The following is a 26,850-nucleotide window of genomic DNA, read 5'->3' on the forward strand; positions in this document are numbered from 1 at the left end:
TATCTTTCTCATCTGCTTTTTCAAGTAACATTCAATCATATGTCTTTTGTATTTATATTCTTCTTTTCTAACTGAAATTCAGAATTTATGTATGTTGTTGTTTTTAAAAGTTATTTCATAAGCTTTATTGCTTTTATTCCAATTTATGAAGAGAGTAAAAGAAATTATCTGCTTTCCACTTAAATGTACTATTTCATTTTTTTCCTTTTCGAGCGTGGATGAGACTAAAATTTTTTTCCTTTTTTTACTTTTCCCTAAAATTAATTATAAAAATTTAACAAAAAAATTAAAAATTTAAAATATATACGCTCTATGATTAATTTAATTAATAAAATTTAAATTAAATTAATGGAAAATTACTTTTTAGTCCCTGAGATTTAACGTAATTAACACTTCTGTCCCTCTATTTTGACAACTCAACACTTAAGTCCCTCACTTTCTTTTCTGTTCAAATTCGTAGTCCTTCCGTCCAAAATAACCGTTTGGGACACGTGAATTGACAAAATTAACCCTCACTAAAAATCCCGCTATTTCAAAATCACAAAATCCAAACCCAAATGCCTCTTCTTCTTCTTCTTCTTTCTACTCTTTTTGCAACTGGAGAAAACATGAAAGAGAAAAAAAATAGAAATTTCAAATTAAAAGAAGGGTATTTTTGAAAAAAATTATTACCTCTCACTTTTGACTCTTTGACCAAACGGTTTAAATGGACGGAAGGACTACGAATTTGGACGGAAGAGAAAGTGAGGGACTTAAGTGTTGGGTCGCCAAAATAGAGAGACAGAAGTGTTAATTACGTTAAACCTCAGGGACTAAAAAATAATTTTCCCTTAAATTAATTTTGACAATTAATTAATCTTAAATTTACATTTAATAATACCAAAGGGTATTTTTGGAAAACAAGGAATATCACTAAATAGTAAATTCATACTTTATATTGTGCAGTTTCCTCCCACACGCACACCATTTCTCGTTTCTCCGTTGGACTAGATCGCTTCAAGCCATGGCAGACGAGGTAAGCTTTTGATTCTCTCTCAGAGCGCTTCGTTTATTTGCCGAGAAAACGCTGAGAAAGAAACGGAAATCGAAAGGAAAGTGGGAAAGAATGTTGGGATTCCTCACCCGATAGATTTACGGAAAACATAAACTATTTAGCGAGATTCTAATTTCCTCGTTAATTTTCTAGCGGTTTCTCGGCATCCAAAGTGATGGAGTCTGATAAATAAAAAGCTATTTAAGTTGCTTGTACACGATAGGTTATTGGGACCTTTGGTGATGATTTTGATTCTGTTTATCTGTTATTGTTATTATTATTCTTTTTATGTCTTAATGCTTTGTTTACCTCATATTTTTATACATTCTTTTTCACTATGTTACTGAAAATATTATTTGAAAAATTTGTTATTGATAGTTAATAAAAATTAATTTTTGGATCCATGTCAATTTAATTATACTATTAGAATATAATGTCTTCATTTTCTTATTAATGTCTTTATTTTGTTTTTTAGTGGACAAATTTATCGCAAATAGGGGTGTTATTTTTTGCTTGATCATTTTGAGCAGTATATTATTTAAGTTAATGTAAACAACGATTGAACTAAGTATGCAATAATTTTGTTGGGGTGAGATAATAGCCAAAGTAAAGCTTTAATTTGCAAAAAGCTTTTGAAAATCTCTTGTAATTTCAAGTGTTCTGATCTCAAAGTAAATGTTTTTTATGTAAACATAGAATCTAATTTCTAAAGGTCTGAACATTTGGAGGGGGGGGGGGGAATAGGTATTTAATAGCTAGTGATTAAGTCAGGATAAGTTTTTTAGCAAAATAGAAAAAAAGTTTCAAGTTTTTTGATTTCTGATTGCTGAATTAAAGTTGTTCGTGGTCTTTGAAGCTGTGGATGAGGCAGTAGTAGGTAAATCAGTAGAAGGGTTGCCGCTACTTGTAGCAGAAGGTTGTGGTCTTGGCGGGTATTGGTAGCATTTATATGGTTTAGAGTACTGATAAGAGGAGTTGGAATATGGCAATAAGGATGGGATGATTGGTTATGGGTGAAACCTTGAATGGCTCAAGAGAAGCGTTAGAGTTTCTCCGGTTTCTTGCTTTCTATTAACTGCTCTTGTAGTCTTGCCGCCTCTACTACTTGAGAAGGGAAACACGTTTCATCATTCTTATCGTCAATCTAATTTCATCTTTCAATTCCTCCAATAAAACCAAAAGGCAAGTATAATTTCCCTAGCTCAGGAATCAGTCTTTCAATTCTTGTTCTCATATTCTCAAACTTATCCTGATACTCTACAGTATTTTCTTGCCTCAGTTTCTCTCATGCCCAAACCTTCTACAAATGCCCTCTTCAAACTCTTCTCAAGTATGAGTTCATCCACTGTTCCAATCATGAAACCAGGCATCTACGCAATTTGAAAGAAATAAACTTGCTAGCTACACCCTTTGATCATTAGGAACCCTATGAACCAAGTCATTCACAAATTTTCTCAACCAAGCTATGTGCTCCTTACCCTCAAAAGTCACCAACTCAATCTCAGGCAAAATTTGAGCTAATACAGTGTTAATAAAGGTTCCATGGTCACCTTGATCCTTGGTCTGATGATTCTGAGCATCTTCAGGTTAGGCAACAGTTCCTATTATCCATTGAAGCCGACTGAGAACCTCTATTATCAGCTCCAGTCCCTCCATCACAAGAACTGCTGGATTCTTTGTTCTTTTCAGCTATACAATTGATATTTGATCATGAAGGCTCATAGCTCCTCCAAGATCACATTGCTATCCGTGGAAGACTTTCTCATTTACTCTTTGAAATCTCTCAGCTCCTTGACAATTGTACAACATTCTGACTTGCTTCTCCACTTCAGCAATCCTTATAATCTCCTGACTAACAATTACAAGATCTAGTCATTGTTCTGACTGCCAAGGACCAACTATCCACTGTGTTCCTTGGATAGAAGCTTTGATACCAAATGTTAGAGGTTGCAGAAATCCTGACAGAGATTAGAAAGGGAGAAGATGTAGACAAATTTGTAGAGAGAGTGAAAGAGAGATAGAAGGGAAGAGTAGATTGAGAGAGAATTGAGTATTCTTGATAATTATTGGAATGAATTACTAGCTGGATCTCTACTGAGATTTATACAGGCTGCAGAAATTGCCTCTAATGTCAAGTAAAGCAGTTACAACTGAATCAACTACTCTACAACCACTTAACTACAACTCCCGCCAGTCTTCCCCTTACCAAACTACTTATTCTCTTTCAGAAACATCCAGAATCTTTCTCACATTCTTTTCCAGAATCTTTTCACATTTTATTTCTATTATTTCTTCCGCTAATATGTAACATACAGCTGCTGCATGGTGAGCATATTCAGACTACATTGGTCTTAACTCCTGCACTACACATATCAGGTGATATGGCTGCATGGCTGTGAATCTAACTACTCTGTATTGGTGCCTTAATCACTTTATAGGTGCAAATTGGTCTATCCATTTATGCTTAATGAAAAAAATAAATTACATATTATACCTTACAAGTTATCATGGCTTAGCCACTAAATATCATCTATATTCGAGACTTCACTGATGAATATATTCTTTATGTTAATATATGAACTATTGAGTGTTATATTTTATCAAATATTGAAAGCAAAACATCTCAAAACTCAAAATTGTAATGAATCTAATGAAATTTTAGCATGAAAGATGCTCTAATCTTCTTAAACCTCTTCCAAATTTCTGTGATCAGATTTGCATTGCTCAAAAAAATAATTATTTTTTGAATGTTCTTCCTCTCTTACATTTACAGCTTTATAAGTCTTTGCACTTTCTCTTATCACCATCAAAACAAAATACGTACCTTAATATTAATAATTTTACCCTTTTCAATCTTCTTTTCATCATCATATTCCATTGCTGCATTCAGGAAGTTGTTTTAATGGCTATCAGAAAGTAAATTAATGAAATAATCAGTAAAATAGATTAGGCAAGTGCCTAGGTGAAGTTGCCTTACCTGAACCTAAGCGAGGCACTTAGGTTGTTGCACCTTTCCTTTCCAAGACTTGGCAAGTGCCTCGCTTGCCTTTGACAACAGTATGATATAGGCAGTTCTGTAAAATTTGAATTGACTAATAATATCCTTCTGCAGCTTGCATGTCTGGTTTCAATTTCAGAATAATCTGCAAAAAGAAAAAAGAAAGGTCTTTATGTTTTAGGCAAAGGTCCACAACATTAGAAATCAATGTGACATGAATAACTTTTACAGTGCTTGTGCATGTATAAGTTATTGTGAAATGTATTCTAAAGTTACCAAAACCCCAGACTCTGTGAAGGGTATATACATATGCATGGGGGACAATGTGTTTTACCCATTTCATTTTTGTAAGAGGGATTAAATTTAAGGACCTGTTTAAGGAAATTATGTTGGTTAGCCAAGATAATCTTTTTTTCCTTTTCTATTTTGATGAAGTACAAACAGCCAAGATAAAGCTGCTGGGATGAAATCCTAAAAGAGTCTTGTCACTTCTTTGAAAATCACAAGTTTATATTAAGTTATATATATATATATATTGTTGTCTCAAATTTTGCACTTTTTAATTATTCCACCATTTGTTCTCTTAGATTGAGCTGAAAACTGCCCCTGCTGATTTTCGTTTCCCTACAACAAATCAAACGCGACACTGTTTTACCCGGTACATTGAGTTTCATAGGTAAAGTCCTTAATTGTTCTAGATTTGCATACTTTGGCAAAATTGTTTATTAGGTTTCTCCCAAGCTGACCCACCACCAAAGCAAACAAATAAATAGATAATAAATCTAAAGTTGAACTATTCATTGCAGGTGTATGGCAGTAAAGGGGGAAGAATCTAATGAATGTGAACGATTTGCCAAATACTACCGTTCCCTCTGCCCTGGTGAATGGGTGAGTTTACCTAGCCTTTTTATATAGTTGTGAGTGACTAATAAGTCTATTTTAGTTGTGAGATTTCATTATGCTCTATTGTAGCTTATGTTCACTTGAGGATACCTAGGCCTTTTTTTAAGCCTTGGAAAGCATTTTCTATTTCCAATTTTTAGTTCGTTTTTCTGTAATTTTCCAAATTTTTGTTTTCTAAATTACAAAATTGGAAAATTAGAGAACCTGTCCTTTTTTCCTTCAATTTTCTGTATCTTACATTTCCATTTTGTTAATTATTTCTTAGAAATGCAAATTTTTTTATTAAAAATACAAATTATTTAAATTTAATTATCTATTTATGATATATATAAAGTGAGGGGTGAGGAGGAGGGGGAGGTCATAATGGAATTGCCAAAGCCATATCTGATTGAAATTAATACTAACAATTTGCTCTCAATTTTGATTGGTCAATAAAATGATATAGAAATTTATTATTATTTAACATTTCTTTAATTTAATTGGCTTGATCGTTTAAAGTCAAAATTCTATTATATTAAAGAATATAATTCTAGTAAATTTTAAATTTTATTAAAAATTAAATTGTTCAATGTTTATTATGTAAAATATAATTATTATGTGCATATTTGCAAATTTAAAAGATCTCATTGTGATATCTAAGTAACTTTTAATTATGTAAACTTATGCATATTATTAAATTGTTATATTATATATATGTATGCACATACATGCATGTACATATTTTCCAATGTATATATATAAATATGGGAAAATAATAAAATATTTAATAAATATGTGATTAAATTAACAACTAAGAATCATGATACTTTTAATTAGAGAAAATGCAAAATAAAATCCCAATTAAAATAAATAAATTGTGATAAATTGGATTGAAATAGTATAAGAATAAAGTAATTTAACACATTTATGGCTGAAATTACTTAAAAAGTATAAAGTAAAAGATAATGTTCAATTATATACACTAATATGTAAATATAACTTAGGTTATATATCTATATGCAATTTTAATAAAAATAAGTATATATATGTAATTTTATTAAATTTATAAATACATCTAAAAACAAATGCATAAAATGGGTTTTTCGGTTTGCTTTTGGTTTGTTATGGTTTCATAATAGTTTCGGTTTAGTTCTTGATAAAGAATTGGAACCGAACTGAAATAGTAAATGTAGTTTGGTTCTTATAGTAACGGTTCTTTTTGGTTGCAAATAGTTTTTCGGTTCCGTTTGGCACTCCCAGTAACCGTGCACAGTTTCCATATTGCAATGCCTCTACTCTTCTTATGCTTCTCTTCACATTTGTCTCTCGCACTCTTTTACTCTTTGCCTCATTAATGCCTCCATTGCTGCTGCCTTTAAAGTCCTGAAGTCCTTTCATCTGAAAGATCTTTACACTTCTGTGTGACCTATTAATTCATAAATTTCAATAGAATTCTCAAATAATCTCCTTAAATCTAGCGATTTTTCTCTTCAAAACATATCTTATCTGCTCAATCACGACTTTGCATTTTTTTATATATTGAATTTAAGTTTTTATGTTTGAAATTGGTAATGGGTATTGGCTTATCCCTTATTTATTATATCTTATGCTCTAACTGTTGAGAGGAAATGACAAAATTGTATAAATTGAAAGTTTGCCAAAATCCTTGTGGGTACTGGCTTCAAGATTGTTACCATTACTAGCTTCTACTAAAATGCTTAATTTAACAATGTTGAATTCATACTTTGGCAGAAAGCCTATTTTTACAATTCCCAATTTATAATAAGGAAAATTACTAAGAAATATTTCCTCCACTAGCTCAAGCTAGCAGCAACAATAGCTGATACCAGAAAATAAGAGTCTAATCCCCCCTTATAAAGAAAACAAATTATTCATATAAAAGTGGCAGCTTCCTCAGCTCAAATGGCCACCCAAGAATTGCTCTAACAGCTTAACCTCCTCCTTCGACTTTTTTATAGCTGGTATTTCTGGATTCTTCATTCAGATACCTCATACCTTTTGCCCTTCCAGTTTCTTCTGTAGTAAACTCTCAAAGGCAGAGGTTCTCAGCCCAAACTTGTACGAGTCTTTAATGGGCTTTTGCTATCAAAAACTATGGTGTAGGCATAGGAACAAATGGGAGTAGTCAAAATTGTAATCTGAACCCAACAAGAAAATAAGGTCAAAATCCAACACTTTCCACTCTAAATTGAAATTTCTGAAAGCAGGTATAGTCTGAAAATTCTGAATTCGGGTAGGTTGTAGCAGAGTTAAGAGCAATTATCAATAATGAGATGGGAAGATAAACTGAATTTGGATTTCAATGGCAATTTCCCTTCTGAAAAAGGCTACACAGCACAAGAAAACAGAAACACTCTAGCTCAAGCTAGCCTAGCAATGGCTGTCTAAAAGAGAAAATCGCAACTTACGCTCCTCTACAACTAATAATTATTTATAAAACAATAAAGATTCTTTCTTTAGGTACTATCCGAGAATCTCTCAAACCTGATAACCACCTATTTTGTCCATTTCTAGCCTGGCAAGTCTAGAATCTTCATTTGAGACTCATGTTACCCTTTCCTTTAACATTTCTTCTGTAGTAAACTCTCAAGGGTTTCAGCCCATGGTTTACGCTTCCTGGATCACTAGATGAGCTGCTGGATCACTAGATGGGCTGCTGCTATCAATGTTTCCTTTCTGAAGGACAACCTTGTCCTCAAGGCTGAAGGCTGGAAATTGATTTACAAAATTATAGTAGTTCATCCAGGTGGCTTCTTCAATGGGCTTATTTTTCCATTTAACCAACTGATCCATTTTGCATCCCTCCTTCACATCTGAATTCTTTTGCAAGATTGCCTCTGGTTCAACTGGAAGCTCATCAACTGACAAGTCTTTGGGTAGTTCTTTGGTGATGGGGTGAGAGCCGACCACTTTCTTCAATTGTGATGCATGAAAAATAGGGTGTAGTCTTGCTTATTCGGGCAATTGCAGACGATATGCCACCTTTCCCACTTTTTGGATAATTTTAAATGACCTAAAGTAACGAGCTGCCAATTTAGTATGAATTACCCCTTTCGTAGATGTTTGTCGATGATGTTTGATTTTCAAAAATACCAAATCACCTTCTTGGAATTCCAGTTCTTTGCGCTTTTTATTTGCAGCTCTGACCATCCGTTGTTGAGCACGTTTGAGATTGTAAGATAGTTGCTTAATAACTCATCTCTAGTGCTTAGCTCTTGTGCTACTACTTCGGCCTTTGTCTGTCCTGGTAAGAACTGGTGTAGTGTTGGTGGTGCTCTCGCATAAATTGCTTCAAATGGAGTCATTCCAGCAGTTGTATGATGGCTTGTATTGTACCAGAATTCTGCCTAGCATAGCCACTTTTGCCACTGCTACGGTTGCTCAGATGAAAAACACCTTAGATAGGTTTCCAACCCACGATTCAAAACTTCTGCCTGTCCATTCGCTTCATGGGATAAGCAGTGCTCATCCTTAATTGGGTGCCTTGAAGACGAAAAAGCGCAGTCCAAAAATGGTTCATGAAAACAGGGTCATGATTATTTACAATTGTTCGTGGCATACCATGTAGTCGGACAATTTCTTTCATAAATTTCTCGGCTACTATTTTCGCCGAATAAGGATGTTTTAATGCAATAGAATGTGCATAGTTTGTATACCTGTCAACTACCACTAAAACTGCATTAACCCCTGTGAAGTAGGCAACCTAGCAATGAAGTCCATTGCTATGTCTTCCCAAACTCTTGTTGGTATTAGAAGAGGTAATAAATCGGCAGGGAAAGTGTTTCATATTTGTGTGTCTAGCATGCAAGGAATTCATATACAAATTTCTGCACCATCTTCATCATTCTTGGCCAAAAGAGATTGGATGCCAGTCTCTTATAAGTTTGGAATGCACCCGAGTGCCCCCCGCTGGTGTTGAATGAAATTCGGCCAAGAGTTTGGGAATGCTGAAAGAATTTGATGGCAGAACAATCCTTCCTCTATAAAACAGTTTGTCTTGCACCAATGTATATGCTCCATGAGAGTTTCCCTCTTTTTTCAGCTTCTGAATTATACCTTGTAGAAAAGAATCGTTTGTTATCTCCTTTTCAATTATATCCCAGTCTAGCCAGTTTGAGCAAGTGAGGCTTGCAATTCGGCTTTCTCTTCAATTCTTGATAGGACATCAGCTGCAAAATTAGAGGACCTGGGCTTGTACAGGATTTTAAAATCATAACCCAATAGTTTTGCTCCCCAACATTGTTGTGTAGGTGTGTTAATCTGTTGTTCCAGCAAGTGTCTCAAACTACTCTGATCAATGTGCACCAAGAATTTCTGCCCTAATAGATAAGGTCTCCCGTGTCTAATTGCAAGGACAAGAGCCATCATTTCACGCTCATAAGTAGATTTAGACAAATTTTTGTGAGACAGACCTTTACTAAAATAGGCAATTGGTCTTTGTTCCTGCATCAACACAGCTCCCCCAGTCCTGTTCTTGACGCATCACATTCAACCACAAATGTTTTATTAAAGTCAGGTGTGGCAAGAACATGAATGGCCACCAGAGCTTGTTTAAGAGTTTGAAATGCCTCCTGTACTTTTGTGTTCACTGAAGTCTCCCTTTGTGTTCTTTTTTTAACAAGTGATTCGATGGCTGTGCAATGCTTCCATACCCTTTGATGAATCTACGGTTCCATGCATGGTTTCAAATCGCGGTCGCGGCCGCGTTCGCGGTCATGGTCGCGGGTAACGGAAACAGGCCTGTAACGGTCATAACGTAACGGTAACGGCCTGTCGCGGCGCAAAATTTTTTAGAAAATTTGTAAAGTCCATGAAATTAAAATATATTGAAAGATATAATGAAAATTAAGTTATACAACTTATAAACAAATACAAATATCCTAAATAAACATAAAATACATAAATTTTAAACATTATATGTAGTAACTTACCTCAATTACCACCAGAATGAGCGTCTAGCAGGTTCTTGAGTAGATCCACCACCTTCATCTTGTGATTGAGAGCTTTGATCTTGATGATATTGATAGTATTGTGATGGATCAAAGCTGAAAAATGAACCCATACCAAATTGATCACTAGGATTGGACTGGGTTTGAGTGTGGGAGAATGATTGCTCTGACAAAGATAAATCAGAATACGATGGAGGAGGCTGATATGGATATGGATTTGAGTATTCCCATTGAAAATTTCCTCTATATCCATAATCACTAGTAGAGGTTGCTTCCATTGAAGATTCACTTGTACCATAAGTTCCATATCCATAATTATCTGTATCCATAGAACACTCTCCATGTGCAACACCTTTTCCCTTATCACTGCTACCATCAGAACCACGGGATCTGTGATATGTATGTTGCAAAGTTGGAGCTGGAGATGGAGATGGAGATGGACTATGCCTCTGATATGAAGAGGGATCATCATGTGATTGTAATGAACTAGTAGCTCCATGACCTTCACCTCTTCCACCCTGACCACTACCACCATCATCATCATCACTGGAACTAGATAGTATAAAAGAATCTTCAGGTTCAGCATCACCACTGCCTCCAATATTATGTCCATGACTTGGAGCATTAACTTGTTGTGTTGTGATTGGCTCATCCTCCTCTAGCCAAGGATTTTCCTCACCATCAAGCACAGGATTTTCCCTTTCCTCCAACCAAGGATTTAGTGGATCATCTTCCTCGAAAATGTAATCCAAATTAATTGGATTATAACTCTTTTCTAGCTCATGCTGACTCTTTCTGCTCAAATTCCTCAACTTCAGCCGCATATTGTAGTGAACAAAGACGAGTGCATGCAATTTTTGATACCGTAATCTATTCCTCGTCTTTGTATGTATAAGTGAAAAAGTGCTCTAATTTCTTTCACAATTAGATGCAGAAGTGGTTTGGCTCAACACTCTTACTGCAATTCTTTGTAGTTCAGGAGCACTTTCACCATAATGTATCCACCATTCAGCTGCATTAAAACATAATAATTTTAATAATATAGATTATTTTCTCAAATATTTGATTTTATATTTTAGAACACTAAAAATATAACATAATGTGTAAATCTTATATTTTTACCTGGATCAGTAAATTTAATGGCTTTTTGTGCTAAGGCGGACCCAAAACTCTCCATTTTATGCTTATAGAGTTGTGTCTACACCAATAAAAAAAATTATTTGTTTTATTATAGTACTAAAATTATTTATTAAAATTATTCAAATTAGGTATATATTATATACTTGGTTCAATGCATGGCCTTGATTTACCAAATCACTCACTAGCCTTTGAATAACATTTTTAAGACCCGCCATAATTTCACTATCATTTCCAATATCGTGTGGACCATACTGATATTGAGGGTTCAAAAAATATCCTGCAAATCATAAAAATATTATTAAAATTTATAAGATATAGAAATTATTAAAGTATTAAATATTAAGTTTATGTGCTTCTTACCAGTCGCATGCAAATCATGATGTAATTGAAAATTTCAACGAGCATCAATAATTTTCCATTAGTCTATGTAACTTCTGGAATTTTGCTTAATGGCCATTTTGCTCGTTTAATTGCTTCATATATAAATCCCATTGTTGGTTTTTCGTCACCATCCACTAATCTCAACACTTTAAGCAATGGCTCTTGGATTTTCATAATGTGCTCGGCTTTCTCCCAAAAATTTCTTCCCTCTCTATCCAAGCTAAGAACAATTTTCTTAGTTTCATAAGCTGGTCCACTGGTAGCCTGGCCATATTTACTTCCTATCCATTGCTCGGATTCAAACATATTTCTTAACCCCGTTCTACATCGAAGAAGACTCTCCAATGCAATAAAATTAGTTGCAAATCTAGTAATCCCGGGGCGAATTATATCTCGACCATCAGTGAATTTCTTCATGTAATTTACCACCCAATTATGATTGTAAATAAATTGGGTGATAATTTTTCCTTGCTCAATGACAGTCTTTATATTCTTCCTCTTTCCAAAATCTTCTAAAATTAAATCAATGCAATGTGCACTGCATGCTGTCCAATACAAATTTGGAAACTTCTCCATCAACTTTTTGCCACCAAATTTAATAGCAGCTTCATTATCAGTCACCACTTGGACAATTTTGCTTGGGCCAATTTCTTCAACCACTTCCTTCATGATCTTGAAGTAATATTCTCCATCTTTTCGCTCAACATTACTTGCATCTATGGATTTATGGAACACTGTTCCACGAGGAGAGTAGACTAGAAAATTAATTATACTCATTCTGGTTGGTCCGCTCCTTCCATCACACATAATGGTAACTCCTCTTTCGTTCCACATGCCCTCAAATGAAGCAATATATTTCTTCATTTCTTTGTATTCATTTTTCAAATATACTTCAGAGATCTCATATGCTGAAGGTGGTGATACATTAGGTCCCACTTCAGCGGCCGTTCTGAGTAATGGCTTTGTCCATGGTGACTCAACCACACTGAAAGGTAATCTGTTGTGGATGACAAAATTACCAAAGGCTTTAAGTAACTTTTCTTTCTGTGACTTAAGCCATTTGGTTTTAATCTTTGGTTGTTTCAGACTTCTGTTCTTTTCTATTTCAATTTCAGCTGCTGCTAATCTAGAAGCAGGTGTTGATGTTTGCTCAATATATCTTGATGCTTCTCTACCTCTTTCATGAACGGTCGCTGAACGACTAATTCCCGAGCGAGGAGGAGCTTGAGGGCTACTCCCACCACTTTCATAATGAGAAGCTCTCCTTCTATAAGCATCTTCGTCAAACTGCCGCATGCTTTCGCGTCTAGCAATTTCTAGTTCTAATATCTTCTTCGTCTGAATCTGAACCCTCAACTTCTGTCATTTTCATGATTTCATCTTCCAACTCCCTTGCCCTCTTTGCTTTATCTCTTTTTGCAGCTTCAAAACCCCTCAACATATTTCCCATATCTTTTTTTACTTGCGCAGAAACTTTTTGACAACCAGCAACTTGCCCTGGTATATTTGCCAAATGCTGCTTCAAACGAGTTATCCCCCCAGTTATTTTTTTACCACAAAAATTACACGTTATTTCTCTTTTTTTTTCCTGAAGGAGTGGCAAAATTCCATCCAATATCTTGACTTGGTTTATCAGATCCCTCTCTCGGCATTTTCAAATTATCAAATAATATACTATAAAATAAAAAATATATTATCAAATTAATGTGCAAATTAACTTAAACTCAAATTAATGTGTAAACAAAAAATATATTATAATAAAGTAACTTGTATGCTATAACTTATAAGTTATAACTTATAATTTGTAAAGTTCATGAAATTAAAAGATATAATTAAAATTAAATTATATAACTTAATAATAAGTACAAATATATCAAATAAACATAAAATTCATAAATTTTAAACATTATATATAGTAATTAGTAACTTACCTCAATGAAAGCTGGAAATAAGTATGGATTATGGAAGAAAAACACTATGGATTTATGGAAGAAGAAGAGAACTCTCTTTATGCTGCTGCTGCTGCCTGCTGGACAGCTGGAGGAAATGGAGGACTGAAGGAGAAGTGCTACACTGCTACTGCTGAGGCTGCTGCTTGCTGGAGGCTGGAGGAAATGGAGAAGGACTTGCTGGAGGCTGGAGGAAATGGAGAAGGATAAGAGACTCAAGGTGCTGGTCTGCTGGATGAAAGAGAGGAGAGAGTAAAGTAAAGGCTAAAGAATAAAAAGAAGAAGTAGAAAAGATAGAAAAACATTTTTGCAAATTGCATATTTTGTTTTTCACGTGAAACAGGCTGGAGGAGCTGTTGGACAACTTCTGCAAGATTCCTGGAGCTGCTGGCTGGACAAAATAATGCAGGATTCCTGGTGATTTGCTGTAAAGGAAAGTAACGGCCGGTAACGGCCGTTACCATTGCGTAACGGCCATAACGGCCGTTACAGCAACATTTTTTTTTTGCCGTTGTTTAAAGGCCGTAACGGCCACGGCTGCCTCCGTTACCTGTAAATAACGGCCGTTACGTTACGTAACGGCCGTTATTTGAAACCATGGTTCCATGCCCTTTGATGAATCTACGGTAATAACCTGTCAACCCGAGAAATCCATGAACACCCTTTAGGATTTTTGGAATTGGCCAGTTCAGCACACTAGACACCTTTGCAGGATCCTTACATGGCCTAAATATTCCACTCTTATTCGACCGAAAGAACTCTTCTTTTAATTGACTGTAAACTGCTGATTGCATAACAATTGCAAAACTATTTTTAATTGTTGCAAATGTTCCTCCCAAGTTATGCTGTATATCAAAATATCGTGGAAGAAGACCAATACAAATTTCTGTAAATAAGGCCTGAATAGATTGTTCATAGTGGGTTGGAAGGTCACTGGAGCATTGGAGAGCCCAAATGGCATAACCACAAACTTGTAATGTCCTGAATGAGTCCGAAAGGCTGTCTTTGGAATTTCAGCTTCCTTGACCCGAACTTGATGGTACCCAGATTTCAGGTCTAGCTTGGAGAAATACTTTGCCCCCTGTAAGTCATCCTGCAATTCGCTTATGACTGGAATAGGATACTTGTGAGGAATGGTTGCCTTGTTTAATGCCCGATCATCCACGCAAAATCTCTAGTTTTCATCTTTTTTCTTAACCAAGAGAATCGAACTTGAGAAGGGATAATTCCTATAATTAACATCTTCCTAACCAACTATTTAATTTCATCCTTTTGGAGGTAGACTAGTAACTTCTCCTAACACTTTATCAAAGGAGCTGAGCAGTTGCTGTACTTGAAACTGTTGTTCCTTATTAATCTCAGTACCTTCTCAAGAGCTTTCTATGGGTTGAGAAATTTCCCATAAAAGCAAAGTGGCATACACATCCTTCATTCAATTTGTGCAAACGGAAGCCTGTGTGAAAGCTGAGTTGCATTCGATCGTTACCAACCGTCTTGAGTGAGAGAAAATCATCTTCATGATTAACCAATTAATTCTAACTTCTTTGAGAGTCTCGAGCCAAGTAACACCCAAAATTAAATCCACACCTAGAGGAAATCGAAAATAATCGGCTTTAATTTCCAAATGACCCACATCAATTTTGTTACTTAGGCAAACTCCTGAAGACTGAACCCGATGCGCATCACCCAATTTCACGCCGAAAATAGAGGTATCTTCCATAGGCAACCCTAATTTAGAAACCATTTTACCAAACACAAAATTGTGACTAGCACCACTATCTACCATGATACTAATGGTATGATTCTCTATTTTTCCCTGCATCTTTGTAGTCTTTGGAGAAGATATTTCGCCCACAGAGTATAACGATAGCTCCATCTTTGAAAAATGGGCATTGTCTGAAATCACTATCGCCTGACTATCTGGCTCCAGAATCGCCGCATCGGCTTCCATTTCTTCTTGGGGCTCATCATCTTCGCCGACAATTACAGCCCGAAGATATTTATTTAGGCACTTATGTGTAGGCGAGAAGGGCTGCTTGCATTTGTAACACAGTCCCTTAGCTCTCAAATCAAAAAACTCTTGATGCGTATACTGTCTAGTAGGTCGATTGCGGTGATGGTTTTGTGGAATTTTGGTATTTGAAGAGGAAGACAAAGGTAGGGCTTTTGGGATTAAAGAAGATCGGTTAGGTGGTTTAGGGGCTGGAAGTGCAGGATAATGGGTTTTATTTGTTGGGGATGATGCGTTTAAAGGGCTAGTGGGTCTATAAGTAGTGACGGGTTCAATTCTTAGCTCGAAACTAGAAGCCCAACGAGGTCCGCCATCTCCAAAGCTTTGTACCCGAGGTTTTGATGATCGTAGAAATTGAATTTCCAGCTCAATCTCTCTCGTGACAGCCAGTGTGTTGAAGATCACCTGCTTCATGAGAGCGAATCCTTGCCTTGATTTCATCCGGTAATCTGATAAAAAAATAATCTAAACATTGTTGGTCATTTAACCCTTCCACCTGAGATGCTAATGCTACAAAAGCATCAACTGAATTCCTTCAATTGGCTAGAATTCCTTCCTATATTCATCCACAGAGCAATTCTGCCGAAGAGTTGCAAGCCGCTCATAGAGATTACTCCTCATGTCCCCACCATAGCGTCGCAACAGCTCCTGGGTTAGCTGAGCCCAAGAAGTATTAGGACTACGTTGCTTAATCCACCTCAACCAATGAAGAGCTGGTCCTTCCATACACACCAGGGCTAACTGTACCTTCATGTCTTCCCTAGTGTTGTTTAATACAAAATACGGATCTGCCCTAGCTAACCAGCCTATAGGGCCTACTCCATCAAAATTTGGCATTTCCACCTTTTTGTTGGCCAAGGAATTATCTTCTAGTATTACTGGTTGTTGAATAAATAAAGTATTAGAGTGGGTACCTTTTGTCGGTGATCGAGTGGAAGCTTCAGCCTCATCCATATGTGCCTTCCCTCTCACCAAGGATGTAAGTAACGTCTGCAACCTGGTTAACCTTGTTCCTGCTCCATTTTAAGAGCAGTGATCCTTTGCTCTTGGTCAAGCTTCATAGAAGCAATAACTTCTTTTAGATTTCCCATGCTCTTCTCTACCTGTTACATGTTTCTATTCTCTCCATTTGAGTTTTGGTCATGGGGTTTTCGGATCCAGCAGATCACACCAAATTGATAGAATTAAGATCAATTATCAATAATGAGATGGGAAGATAAACTAAATTTGGATTTTAATGGCAATTTCCTTCTGAAAAAGGCTCCACAGCACAAGAAAACATAAATACACTAGCCCAGCAATGGCTTTCTAAAAGAGAAAATCACAACTTACCCTCCTCCTTTGCCACTACTAATTATTTATAAAACAATAAAGATTCTTTCTCTCTCTAGGTACTATCTGAGAAACCACTTATTTTGTCCATGTCCAGCCTGGCAAGTCTGGAATCTTCAATTGAGAATCATGCTACCTTTTCCTTTAACATTTCTTCTGTAGTAAACTCTCAAGGGTTTCAGCCCATGGTTGATGCTTCCTAGATCACTAGAGGGGCTGCTGCTATCAGTTGTAGCCAAGAATCCTGATTGTCCTAAAACTATTAAATTTTTTAGATTAAAAATATGCAATAGGACCCCACAAACACCACCACAGCTAAATCACTAATCCCAAACTAGTTTGGGTTGGCTCGATTCTTCTCGATAGAAGAACCCGGGCTTTGCACTTTTCATTCTTGCGCACTTTCTTAAAAAATTTAAAAATTTTAATTTTAAGAAGGCAAAAGGCCTACTTTGGCTCTTGATTATATAATCATATGAATCCTTGAACTTTTTTTAAGTCCAAGCAAATCTTTCAACTTTTTATATAGATTAAATAATTCTTTTAGATTTTCAAAATTAATCAAATATACCCTTAAAGGATATAGAAGCTCTGTGAATTCTAACAAATAGATTATATGACCGTTCAAATTTTGAAAAATAGATCAATAAGCCTTACTTTCAATTCATATCTTTTCATTATGTTCTACTTTATCTCTGTTATTTTTGAGCTTTCGATGCCTATTCACCTCACATATAATAATTAGAATTGTTTCACATTAGATCATAGGTAAATTGATAAAAGTGAGTATGACGAAGAAAATGAACTCAGATTAGCCTTTTGAACAATTCAGCAAAATAATTTATCAATTTGCTCTAGAATGGAATAAATATCTATTATGATGTTGCTTGTTATGCATGATAGCCGATGGGGTCCTTGTCTAAACCTTTTCTATGCAAGGACTTGTTTGAATTAGAAGCAAGTTATAATCCAGTTTCTTTTGACATAATTTTAAAAGTTAAAGGACTTATTTGTCCTATTTTAAAATTTGAAGGGCATATATTTCTCTGAGGGTTTATTTGATTTATTTTAAAAATTTGAAATACTTATTAATTTGTTTAAATTGTCGGAGGGCTTATTTGGATGTAAAAAATATATATATATCTTATATGACTATTTGACCATACTTTAAAAGTAAAAACAAGCCTTTTGCCTTCTAAGAACTTGCCAAAAAGAAAAAGGTTCTTTCCATCAATGACCCAAACTCAGGTTGAACTTGAAATTTTAGAATGACTGGAATCAAATGATTCAACCCAAATCTTTCTAATTTAATTACTATTTTGACAGGTCTATACGTTCTTATATATATATATATAACCCTAAATCAAGTAGAGACTGTTATGCCTTTTCAGTATCAGTTTGATGGATTATCACTTTATGTTTCTGTTTGCACCATAAAATCAATTTTAGCGCAGCAACAGATTCTGAATCTTTGGGTTGGAATTTTTGAATCTTCTCACATGGATTATAAAGCATGCAGATTGTGGTAGTGTGATGGATACTGACGGGTGGAGGGAATGCATTTGGGCTGTTATTGAGTCTGGGATCTCTATTTAGCTGTATCTCATGTTTAATGTCATTGTGTTCATTATCCCATGCAGTAGTTTTGTCATTGAATTAATTGCAGAAGAAAAGAGAGGAAAACTTTATTCCATTATAGTAATTAATCTGATATTTAAATTTGTGAATTGTTGCAGATTGAGAGGTGGAATGAGCAAAGGGAGAATGGGACTTTTCCAGGTCCTCTTTGATCTTCTTTCAGAAGTCTTTGGCAACTTTGGTCTTTTTCTTTAGGTATTTTCCTTGAATAAAACAGCAAGGGGATGTGTGAATTCTCCTGGGCTTATGAAACAGACGGTTGTTATTTTGGATCAATTGCACAAATTCTGGTTTCGGGTTGCGATTCCTTTTCAGATTGTATCATAAATTTAACGAATCCGGGGCCCCAACCCTTAGGTGAACTGCTATTTTTTGCACAATTTTTTTTACCATGTCTAATACCATATGAAGACATGAAGCCCGTATGAGGCTTGGGAGAGTATCTTTGTTTTATTTTAAAGATTTTTTTTGTTGAAAATTGGAGTAATTCAGCTTAAAATTCATTTTCATTAAAAGATACTTCTTTTCGAAGGGATGTCTTTAAGTTAAATATGAAAGATTTTAATTTTTCAATATAACCCTTGAATGCGATGTATATGTGTTCCTAAAAAGTTATTTCACTACTAAAAAATAAAATATGCTAAAATTTATAATTTATGTATTTAAATTTATATGTTTGGATAATTTATCAGTTTATGATTTTTTTAGGTTTATTTTGCTAAAAGAATTTAATTGTTTAGTAAATATTTTAAGGGTTAAAATTTAGCTTTTAATTAATATCAAAAGTTAAAGAATAGTTGAACTTTAGTCTCAGAAAAATTTAAAATTTGAACTTATATATATACACAAATTTTGTGCATATATATACATATATATATATATATATATATATATCAATGTAATATAGTAAACAGTAGATGATAAATTGCATCGTAATTACATAATATTATTTATTTTATTTCAGAAGTAAAATTACAATTATACATATCAACGCAATTGTTACAATAATTCTCACATTACTTGGAACAATTCTCACATTACTTGTAGACAAGAGATAGTCTACAAGAAGTAGAGATACAACTTGGGAACACTTCAAACACATGATGGCTAGCAAAACAATTTTCATTGGTGGCCAACTAGTCATTTCCCCTCAAGAGTTTTAGGAACAAAATAACTTATGACAAGAGGAGACATCAATATGTCGTTATGGACATAGAGTCTTTAAAGACTAAAATTATAATTTACCAACAATAAAATTTTCCAAAAGCAATATTCAAACTAAGTCAACCTTAAAAATCATCTGATAATTCTTGACAATCTCGATAGTCAGGATAACATCAGTCAATACCAAAATCTTTAAACAACATATATTCGTAAGCCTCACAATGGTCACAATAAATAAAAATTGAACATGAAAATTTAATGACAGACTACTTATTTTATTCTACGAGTAAAATCATAATTGAACATTCACATTAATATAATCATTATAATAATCCTCACATCGCTTGTAGATAAGGAGATAGTCTATAAAGAGTGGAGACACAATTCTAGAACACTTTTAACCCCATGATGGCTAGCAAGGCACAACTATTACCAGTGGCGAACTAGTCACTCCCTCAAATAACCTTAGAAACAAAATATCTTACGATAGAGAGACATCAATATGTCTCATATAACACAACTTCCAAAATAAATACATAAAAGAGAATTACATATAACTGACTTGACTCTTTACTAACTACTAATTTATGCTATTTTTCACTAATATTGCTTTTGTGAGATTCCATTGTTAGAAAATTACAATTTTGGTCTTTCTATAAATTCTGATACTCATGGTTAATAATTATAATTCATCCTTTTTATTTGATTAATTAGAAAATAATATAAATAATTATTATTATTTAAAAATTTAATTTGATTGGTATTTAAATTTAAATTATTTAAAGATTTCTTTAAATATTTAAATATATTTAATTCAACTTTTTGTTATAAAATGAGATTTCTATAAATGTCCATATTTATAGTCATAATTATAATTTATCATCTTATTTGACATGCCATATAGGGTAAGTTTTTAATTTCCTACAGCTCTAGGGTTATATTTGTGAGATAAAAGTACTTAAAAAGGAGAATAAAATTTAAGGATATGGGGAGCTCAAGAGCGGTTAAAAACAGTGAAGTGAGTAGGAGTCCAACTCTAAGTGAACTAGGTTCGCTTATCTCTAAAAATAAAAACAACACGCACACTCTAAAGCTAGCAGTTGACCACCTCCTCTTCCAACGGTAAAAAAGTCTTCTAAATCACTCCTATTTAGTCTTATGCTTTCTACGATCCTTAATATTATTTTTCCAATAAAAGTGGTATCAAAATCTTGTTCGTTCAAAACAATGAATATAAACTCATGGCATCAAATGATAATGTCGTGAATATTTATTTACCGGTAATTCATGTTTTCAAATGTGAAAACTTTGAATTCTAAAGTATCAAGATGAAAACTCTATTTAAGTTTCAAAATTTGTGGAACTTGGTTGAGAAAAAGTATTTTGAACTAGAAGAAGAGTTCAGATTAAAGAAAATTTAGAAGAAGGATTCTAAAGCATTATTACGAGTCAATATTTTCAAAAATTGTAGCATCACCTGCAGCTAAAGGTTCTTGGATGACTTTGTAGACGGTGTACTAAGGCTTTTCTAATATAATAACAATTAAAGTTTAGTCCTTTCATTGTGATTTTGGAACCTTGTAAATGAAGCGTTGAGAGACAGTGTAAGATTTTCTCTCAAGAGTAGCTATAATTATTAATTAAATGGGGTCTTATGGATAAAGAATCTCGGATCAAACTTTTGTTACAAAAGTGTTGAGGAGTCTAAATCCAAGTCTAATCATATTTTGGCAGCCATTGAAGAGTTTAAAAACTTAGCCACATACTCATTTGATGAATTAATGAGATCCTTGCAATCTCATGAAGCATGATTATGCTAATTAGATGAAAAGAATGAAGAGAAACCCTTTCTTATAAACAGGTGAAGCAGTTAGCAGAGGATGTGAAAAAGGAGGATATCGAGGTAGAGGAGGTCGTGACAGAAACGATCGTGGTAGAGGCGATGGACAAAAAAGTGAGTAGCATGAATAAAATATAGAGAATCAGGAAACTAGCAGAAGTAATATTCAATGCTATTACTGCATAAAATATGGGCATATAAAAGCAAATTGCTGGAAACGAAATCATCAAGCTAATTATGCAGAAGAGGAAGAAGAGACCAAGTTGTTCATGACTTATGAATGATAGCAGAATAACTTTAGGTGACAATGAGGCTTAGTGATGACTAACAAATACAAGTTGAAGGCAAAGGTACTGTAGCAATTAAAAATAGCCACAGTAATGTGAAGCCCCTGTATGATTTCTATTTTATTCCAAGTTCGATACAAAATTTATTGAGTATTAGATAACTCATGGGTAGTGGATATTCTATCTTATTTGATGATGAATCCTGTATGATTGGGATAAAAAATCAGATTAGATTATAGTCACTGTTTCTATGTTTAAAATAAATTGTTTCCTCTTGAAGTCTCTAGTGTTGACAAGCATACTCTTGTTGTTAAAGAAAGTAGTGAGTTCATGTTAGGGCACTTATGGTATGGGCATCCACATGTAAAGGGTTTCCAGTTGTTAAAATAAAAAGAAATAGTTTTAAGTTATCTAAAATAGTCTCTAGATTTCTGTGAAGGGTGTATTTATAGGTAACAATGTGAAAAAGCATTTCTTATTCGAAAGTCTAGAAGGACAATTGAGAGTCTTAAACTTGTGCATGATGACTTGTGTGATACCACACATATAGTTTCAGTGAAGATGAAAAAGATCTTGAATGTCAACATCCTACTTCAGTTTCAATTCCTGAACTTTCTTTTGAGCGTGGAAGTTTCTCAATATTTTAAGATTGTGTAGGGTAGAATCTGCAGGTTTAAACCTGCAAATTATGCAATTAATGAACCTGCAAATTATGCAGGTGTCACAAACATGCAGATTCTGCAAGTTCTAGTTTATTCCTAAAGTAAATATAAAATTTCATAAAAATTAATATAAAAAATATTTTTTCCTAAACATGCATGATTTTTTTCAGGAATTTGCAAGCATGATTTTCATTGAAGGCACCTTCAACCAATAGCACATACTTCAATGGTCTAATTATTTTTTTGAATAAAAACGTAAATTTCATTAAGATTCAAGAATGACCAACTCAGAAATATAATCAGGAGGTGAGGAAAAAATTTAACCAGGCCCAAAATACCATGACTAGCTCAAGCAAGCGTATGAGCTACACCTTCAATAGTCTAATTATTGCTTACGAAAGGATTTGCTCCGGTATATATACACCTCAAATTATGAAAGAATATCATCTATTTGGAAATATAAGTATATTGAACATGATAATTGACCTTAACTATTTCAATTGCTTCAACTATAGTTTGAGGTGTAGAATTCAATAAATTTCTTTAATATCAAAAATAGCAATTTAATGCTTATCTCAATAACATGGTCAAATACTATTGTCAATTACTCAATGTTGCTACTAAGTATAACAAACAAAATGGTTTTGACCAGCAAGCCAAGTAGATTGAAAGTAATGATCTTTGTAAACCAAAAGTAATTATGTAATCTATGCCTCCTTAAAATTTAACTCATAATAATGATAAACATTAAGAGAAATCAAATTGACTAGCAACTTAACTTACATGAAAAGGTAATTAGTATCCATGTACGTTTAAACAACATAGGGTAAAGTGAGCTATAAATTTTAGCAAATATCCATCACTTAAAATCGATACATGATTCACAATTTTCTAAAGAAAGAAATATCAAGCTTCATGATTCATGATGTGTATTACATATTATAGGAAAAAGTATATGAAAATTATTAAAGGAATGTAATGGGAGAGAATATAGAATATTACGTTACAAATAACCACCCGCTGTTACAATTGTATATAAGGATAACTAGAGTTAGTTATTAGCTGAGATTTATAAAATCTAAGTATATTCCATATGTAAGGCATTGAGAAATTTCAATACAAACGCCATTGCTTCTATCCCTTAATTCCAATTTTTATTCTCTCTTCTACTACTCTATTTCTCTTATTTCTCTATTCTTTCATCCTTTCTTCTTCTTCTTCTCCTCTTTTCTATCTTGAATTTCTTTATTAGAGCATTAGCTCTGAGAATTGGTATCAGAGCTTGTGTATCCTTGAAGTGTCTGGTTAATTGTTGTTTGGAGTTGAAAACATGACTTGATCCATCGTGGTAAGTCAGGAGATGGTAAGATCACAAAATTAGAAGAACATATAAGAATGTTATAGGAGACATCCCTGAAAAATAACGAGGAGTTGAGAGACTTCAAGGAGGAAGTAAAGAAGAATTCTAAAGATGCCAATGGAATTTGGGAAGAGTTGCACACCTTGATGCTCAGCCATGTGGTGAATAAAGGCAAGGAAGTGGGCAATTCTAGCGAAGGGGAAAACAGAACAAAAAACATAGTTCTTCAGTCCATCTCTATTAATTCAAAATAAGCCCATATTGTTCAAGCAAAGGATAAAGGTATTTTAGGCACTATTCTTACCCTCTCTCTTATTAATGATGTAACCCAAATGCTTTCTAAAATCGAGTTAGCCACTTTTGAAAGGAAGGAACCCAGAGCTTGGTTAAGAAAGTGTGTAAAATATTTAGAAATCTACAAAGTACATAGTGAATAGAATGTACAATTAGCTAGTTTGTTCTTGATGGATAAGGCAGATGCTTAGTTTTATAATTAGAATAAGGGTAGGGAACATACTTGGGAAGAATTTGAGAGGGGAATATGTAATAGATTTGGGGATGATTGGTTAGAAGACATAGTAGAGGGATTTATGAAACTAAGGCAAGCTCTGTGGAGGAATACCAAGGTGAGTTTGAGCATGTGAGGATTATATTAGCGCGATTAATGTTTGAATTAGGGGAGTCTTGCTTCCTTTAGGGTTCATTGGAGGATTAAAAGATGAAATTAGGTTGATGGTGAAGATAATGAAATATGTATCCTTGTCTCAAGCAATGGAGGTTGTTGTAATACCCGGCTAGACTCCGGTATCGGAATTCCTACCGTCCGGTGGAATCCCGGATGTCGGAAACCTCTAGAAGGGTAAAAGTATGTTTTTATGATATGTTTTCATGTTTTTAATAAATTTAAGTATGTTTTTAAATGAGTTTTTGCATGAAAAGTCCTTGGAGGAAAACCCAGGTTCGGCCGCCGAAAGTCAAGTTCGGCCGCCGAACATGCATGCGTTTTGGAGGCACGTTAGGCCCCGAAAGCATGAGTGAGGGCAGTCCAGGTTCGGCCGCCGAATCTCAAGTTCGGCCGCCGAACATGGCATGCATGCGGAGGCAAGTTCGGCCCCCGAACGTGGTCTGGCCAGCTACTATAAAAGGGGCACTTAGCCGAAATGGGCGAGCTTTCTCCCATTTTCGGCCACAGCTAGCTTCCGACCTCCCTCTCCCAAATCTAGTGTTCTTCCTTCAAATCCCCACCATTTTTCTTGAGTTTTAAGCTTGCATTGAAGGTTTTGAACTTTTGAAACAAGTTTTGGAGCTTTGGGAACTCAGGAGCTCATTTTCGTGGATCTCCAAGTTTAGGTCGTCTCCCTCTCGATCTTTAAGAGGTAAGAGCCGATCTTAAGCTCCTTATATGTTTTAAGTAAGTTTTAAGTTGTTTTATGGGGTAGAAATGCATGTTAGGCTTTAAGTTGAGTTTATGGGTTTTGATGATGATTTGAGCAATGTATGTTGATTTTGTGTGTTTGAAGTGTTGTAGTTGGGGTATATGATAGTTTGAGACCCCTAGGTGTGATATATGGTGTTTATGCATGTTTTAGAACAAGTTTATGCATGATTTGAGGTTTTGGGAGGCAAGGGGTTCATGTGAACCAAGTTTCTGCCCTTCTGGCAGAAACCAGGTTCGGCCGCCGAAGGGAGTTTCGGCCGCCGAACCCCCTTGTGGAGGCAGCATTCGGCTGCCGAAGCTTGCCCCCGAAAGAAGACTTTCGGATCTGTCTGGGAGGTTCGGCCGCCGAACCTGCCTGACTTTCGGCTCTGGAGGGACTTTCGGCCGCCGAACCTGCCGCCGAAAGTGCCCTGTTCAGCCATTTCATGCATGTATTTCTATGATTATTTCATGATGTTATAGGGGGTTTTTGGGGAGTATATTAGAGTTATGTTTATGTATGTTTGGTCCCTCATTGGAGTCCAACTGTGTAGGTTCGGACCCGAGGAACCGAGGACCCCAGCAGTGAGCCAGCTGCTACAGAGTTTGTCAGAGCTAGCCAGAGGTGAGTGGAATAAACTTTAAATTTTAAAATAAATGAAATATGAATTTTGAGCATGATCCATGCATCATGAATGCCATGAGATATAGTAGGTTGCTTGCATTAGTATTCACGAATATGTTGCATTGCATTTATGATGTTGATGTGGATTGGTTATTGGATGACCCTTTAGTCCTCATATGATATGATGATGCTACGGCATGAGATATGGTATGGAAGTCCAGGTTGTACCCATTCTACGTCCCTGGCACGATGTAAGAGGAAGTCCAGGTTGTACCCATTCTACGTCCCTGGCACAGTTGGACTGTATGATATGTTATGTTAAGAGAAAGACCGGTTGTACCCATTCTACGTCCCGGCACAGTTGGACTATGTAGAGGACTATTGGTGACAATACCATCCGAGATGTGATTTGTTGTGATGTGTTGCATTACATAATGGCATAAAATTTTAATACATGTTTTCTCTATTCTGCTCACTGGGCTTTGTAGCTCACCCCTCTCCCCTAACCCCAGATGTGCAGGTACAGGGTAGACCAGGAGGTTAGCCAGAGATATGAAGAGTGTATGTAATAGTTAGTTTGTGGACATGACAGTTGTATTATGATAGTTATGTTATGTATAATGATATTGAGGATTAGATATTGTGCTTGACATTATGTATTGAGGTATCCCTTTTATTACATGATCAAAATGTTTTATAATGTTATGGAAGCCAACTCATCTCATGATGTATTTGCCCATTGAGGCATCGTTGAGGTCCCACAGAGGGATCATAGTTATGACTATGTACAGTATATGTTCAGGTTGAGTTGGATGTTTGAAAGAAAGGTTTTAAATTTTTTATGTATTTTCTTGATCATGTATGGGATTAAACAGGTTTCCAGGATGTATGTTTGGCTTGCTACGGGTCCCGGCGGCCTTAAGTCGACCCGGATCCTAGCGCCGGTAGCGGTCCGATTTTCGGGTCGTTACAGTTGTAAAGTTAAAGGAACAATTGCTAACCAAAAGCCAATAAAGGGGGAAGCTCTAATACTTTCAAATTCTTCAAAAATACCTATCCAAACACTGCTACCAATAGCCAAACAAGCAAAAAAAAAAAAAACCCTGCAAACACATATACCAAGCCATACCAGTCATACCAACATCCACCTAGACCACCAAA

At 35.0% G+C, this 26,850-nt stretch overlaps 2 protein-coding genes across 3 annotated transcripts; one reads left to right on the top strand and one right to left on the bottom strand.

The window, feature by feature from the left end:
- Positions 1 to 888: 888 nt before the first annotated feature.
- Positions 889 to 18,812, top strand: LOC110600282 (cytochrome c oxidase subunit 6b-2). Its single transcript, XM_021737099.2, has 4 exons — positions 889 to 1,015; positions 4,619 to 4,707; positions 4,838 to 4,919; positions 18,433 to 18,812. Exons 1-4 carry the CDS (start codon positions 1,004 to 1,006, stop codon positions 18,484 to 18,486), a joined length of 237 nt encoding a protein of 78 aa, XP_021592791.1. The 5' UTR covers positions 889 to 1,003; the 3' UTR covers positions 18,487 to 18,812.
- On the bottom strand, positions 9,566 to 11,535 carry LOC110600281. Of its 2 annotated transcripts, XM_043950410.1 has the most exons (4): positions 11,167 to 11,535; positions 11,006 to 11,081; positions 9,866 to 10,895; positions 9,566 to 9,704 (listed from the first exon to the last, which is right to left on the bottom strand). In XM_043950410.1, the coding sequence occupies exon 3, from the start codon at positions 10,705 to 10,707 to the stop codon at positions 9,871 to 9,873; it is 837 nt and encodes a 278-aa protein (XP_043806345.1). In that variant the 5' UTR covers positions 10,708 to 10,895; positions 11,006 to 11,081; positions 11,167 to 11,535; the 3' UTR covers positions 9,566 to 9,704; positions 9,866 to 9,870. The 2 variants fall into 2 exon arrangements, with proteins under 2 accessions (XP_043806345.1, XP_021592790.1); XM_021737098.2 differs by having other exon boundaries at positions 9,618 to 10,895; positions 11,167 to 11,534.
- Positions 18,813 to 26,850: the final 8,038 nt, after the last annotated feature.

Source organism: Manihot esculenta, chromosome 14, assembly GCF_001659605.2.
Source record: "Manihot esculenta cultivar AM560-2 chromosome 14, M.esculenta_v8, whole genome shotgun sequence".
Classification (NCBI taxonomy): domain Eukaryota; kingdom Viridiplantae; phylum Streptophyta; class Magnoliopsida; order Malpighiales; family Euphorbiaceae; genus Manihot; species Manihot esculenta.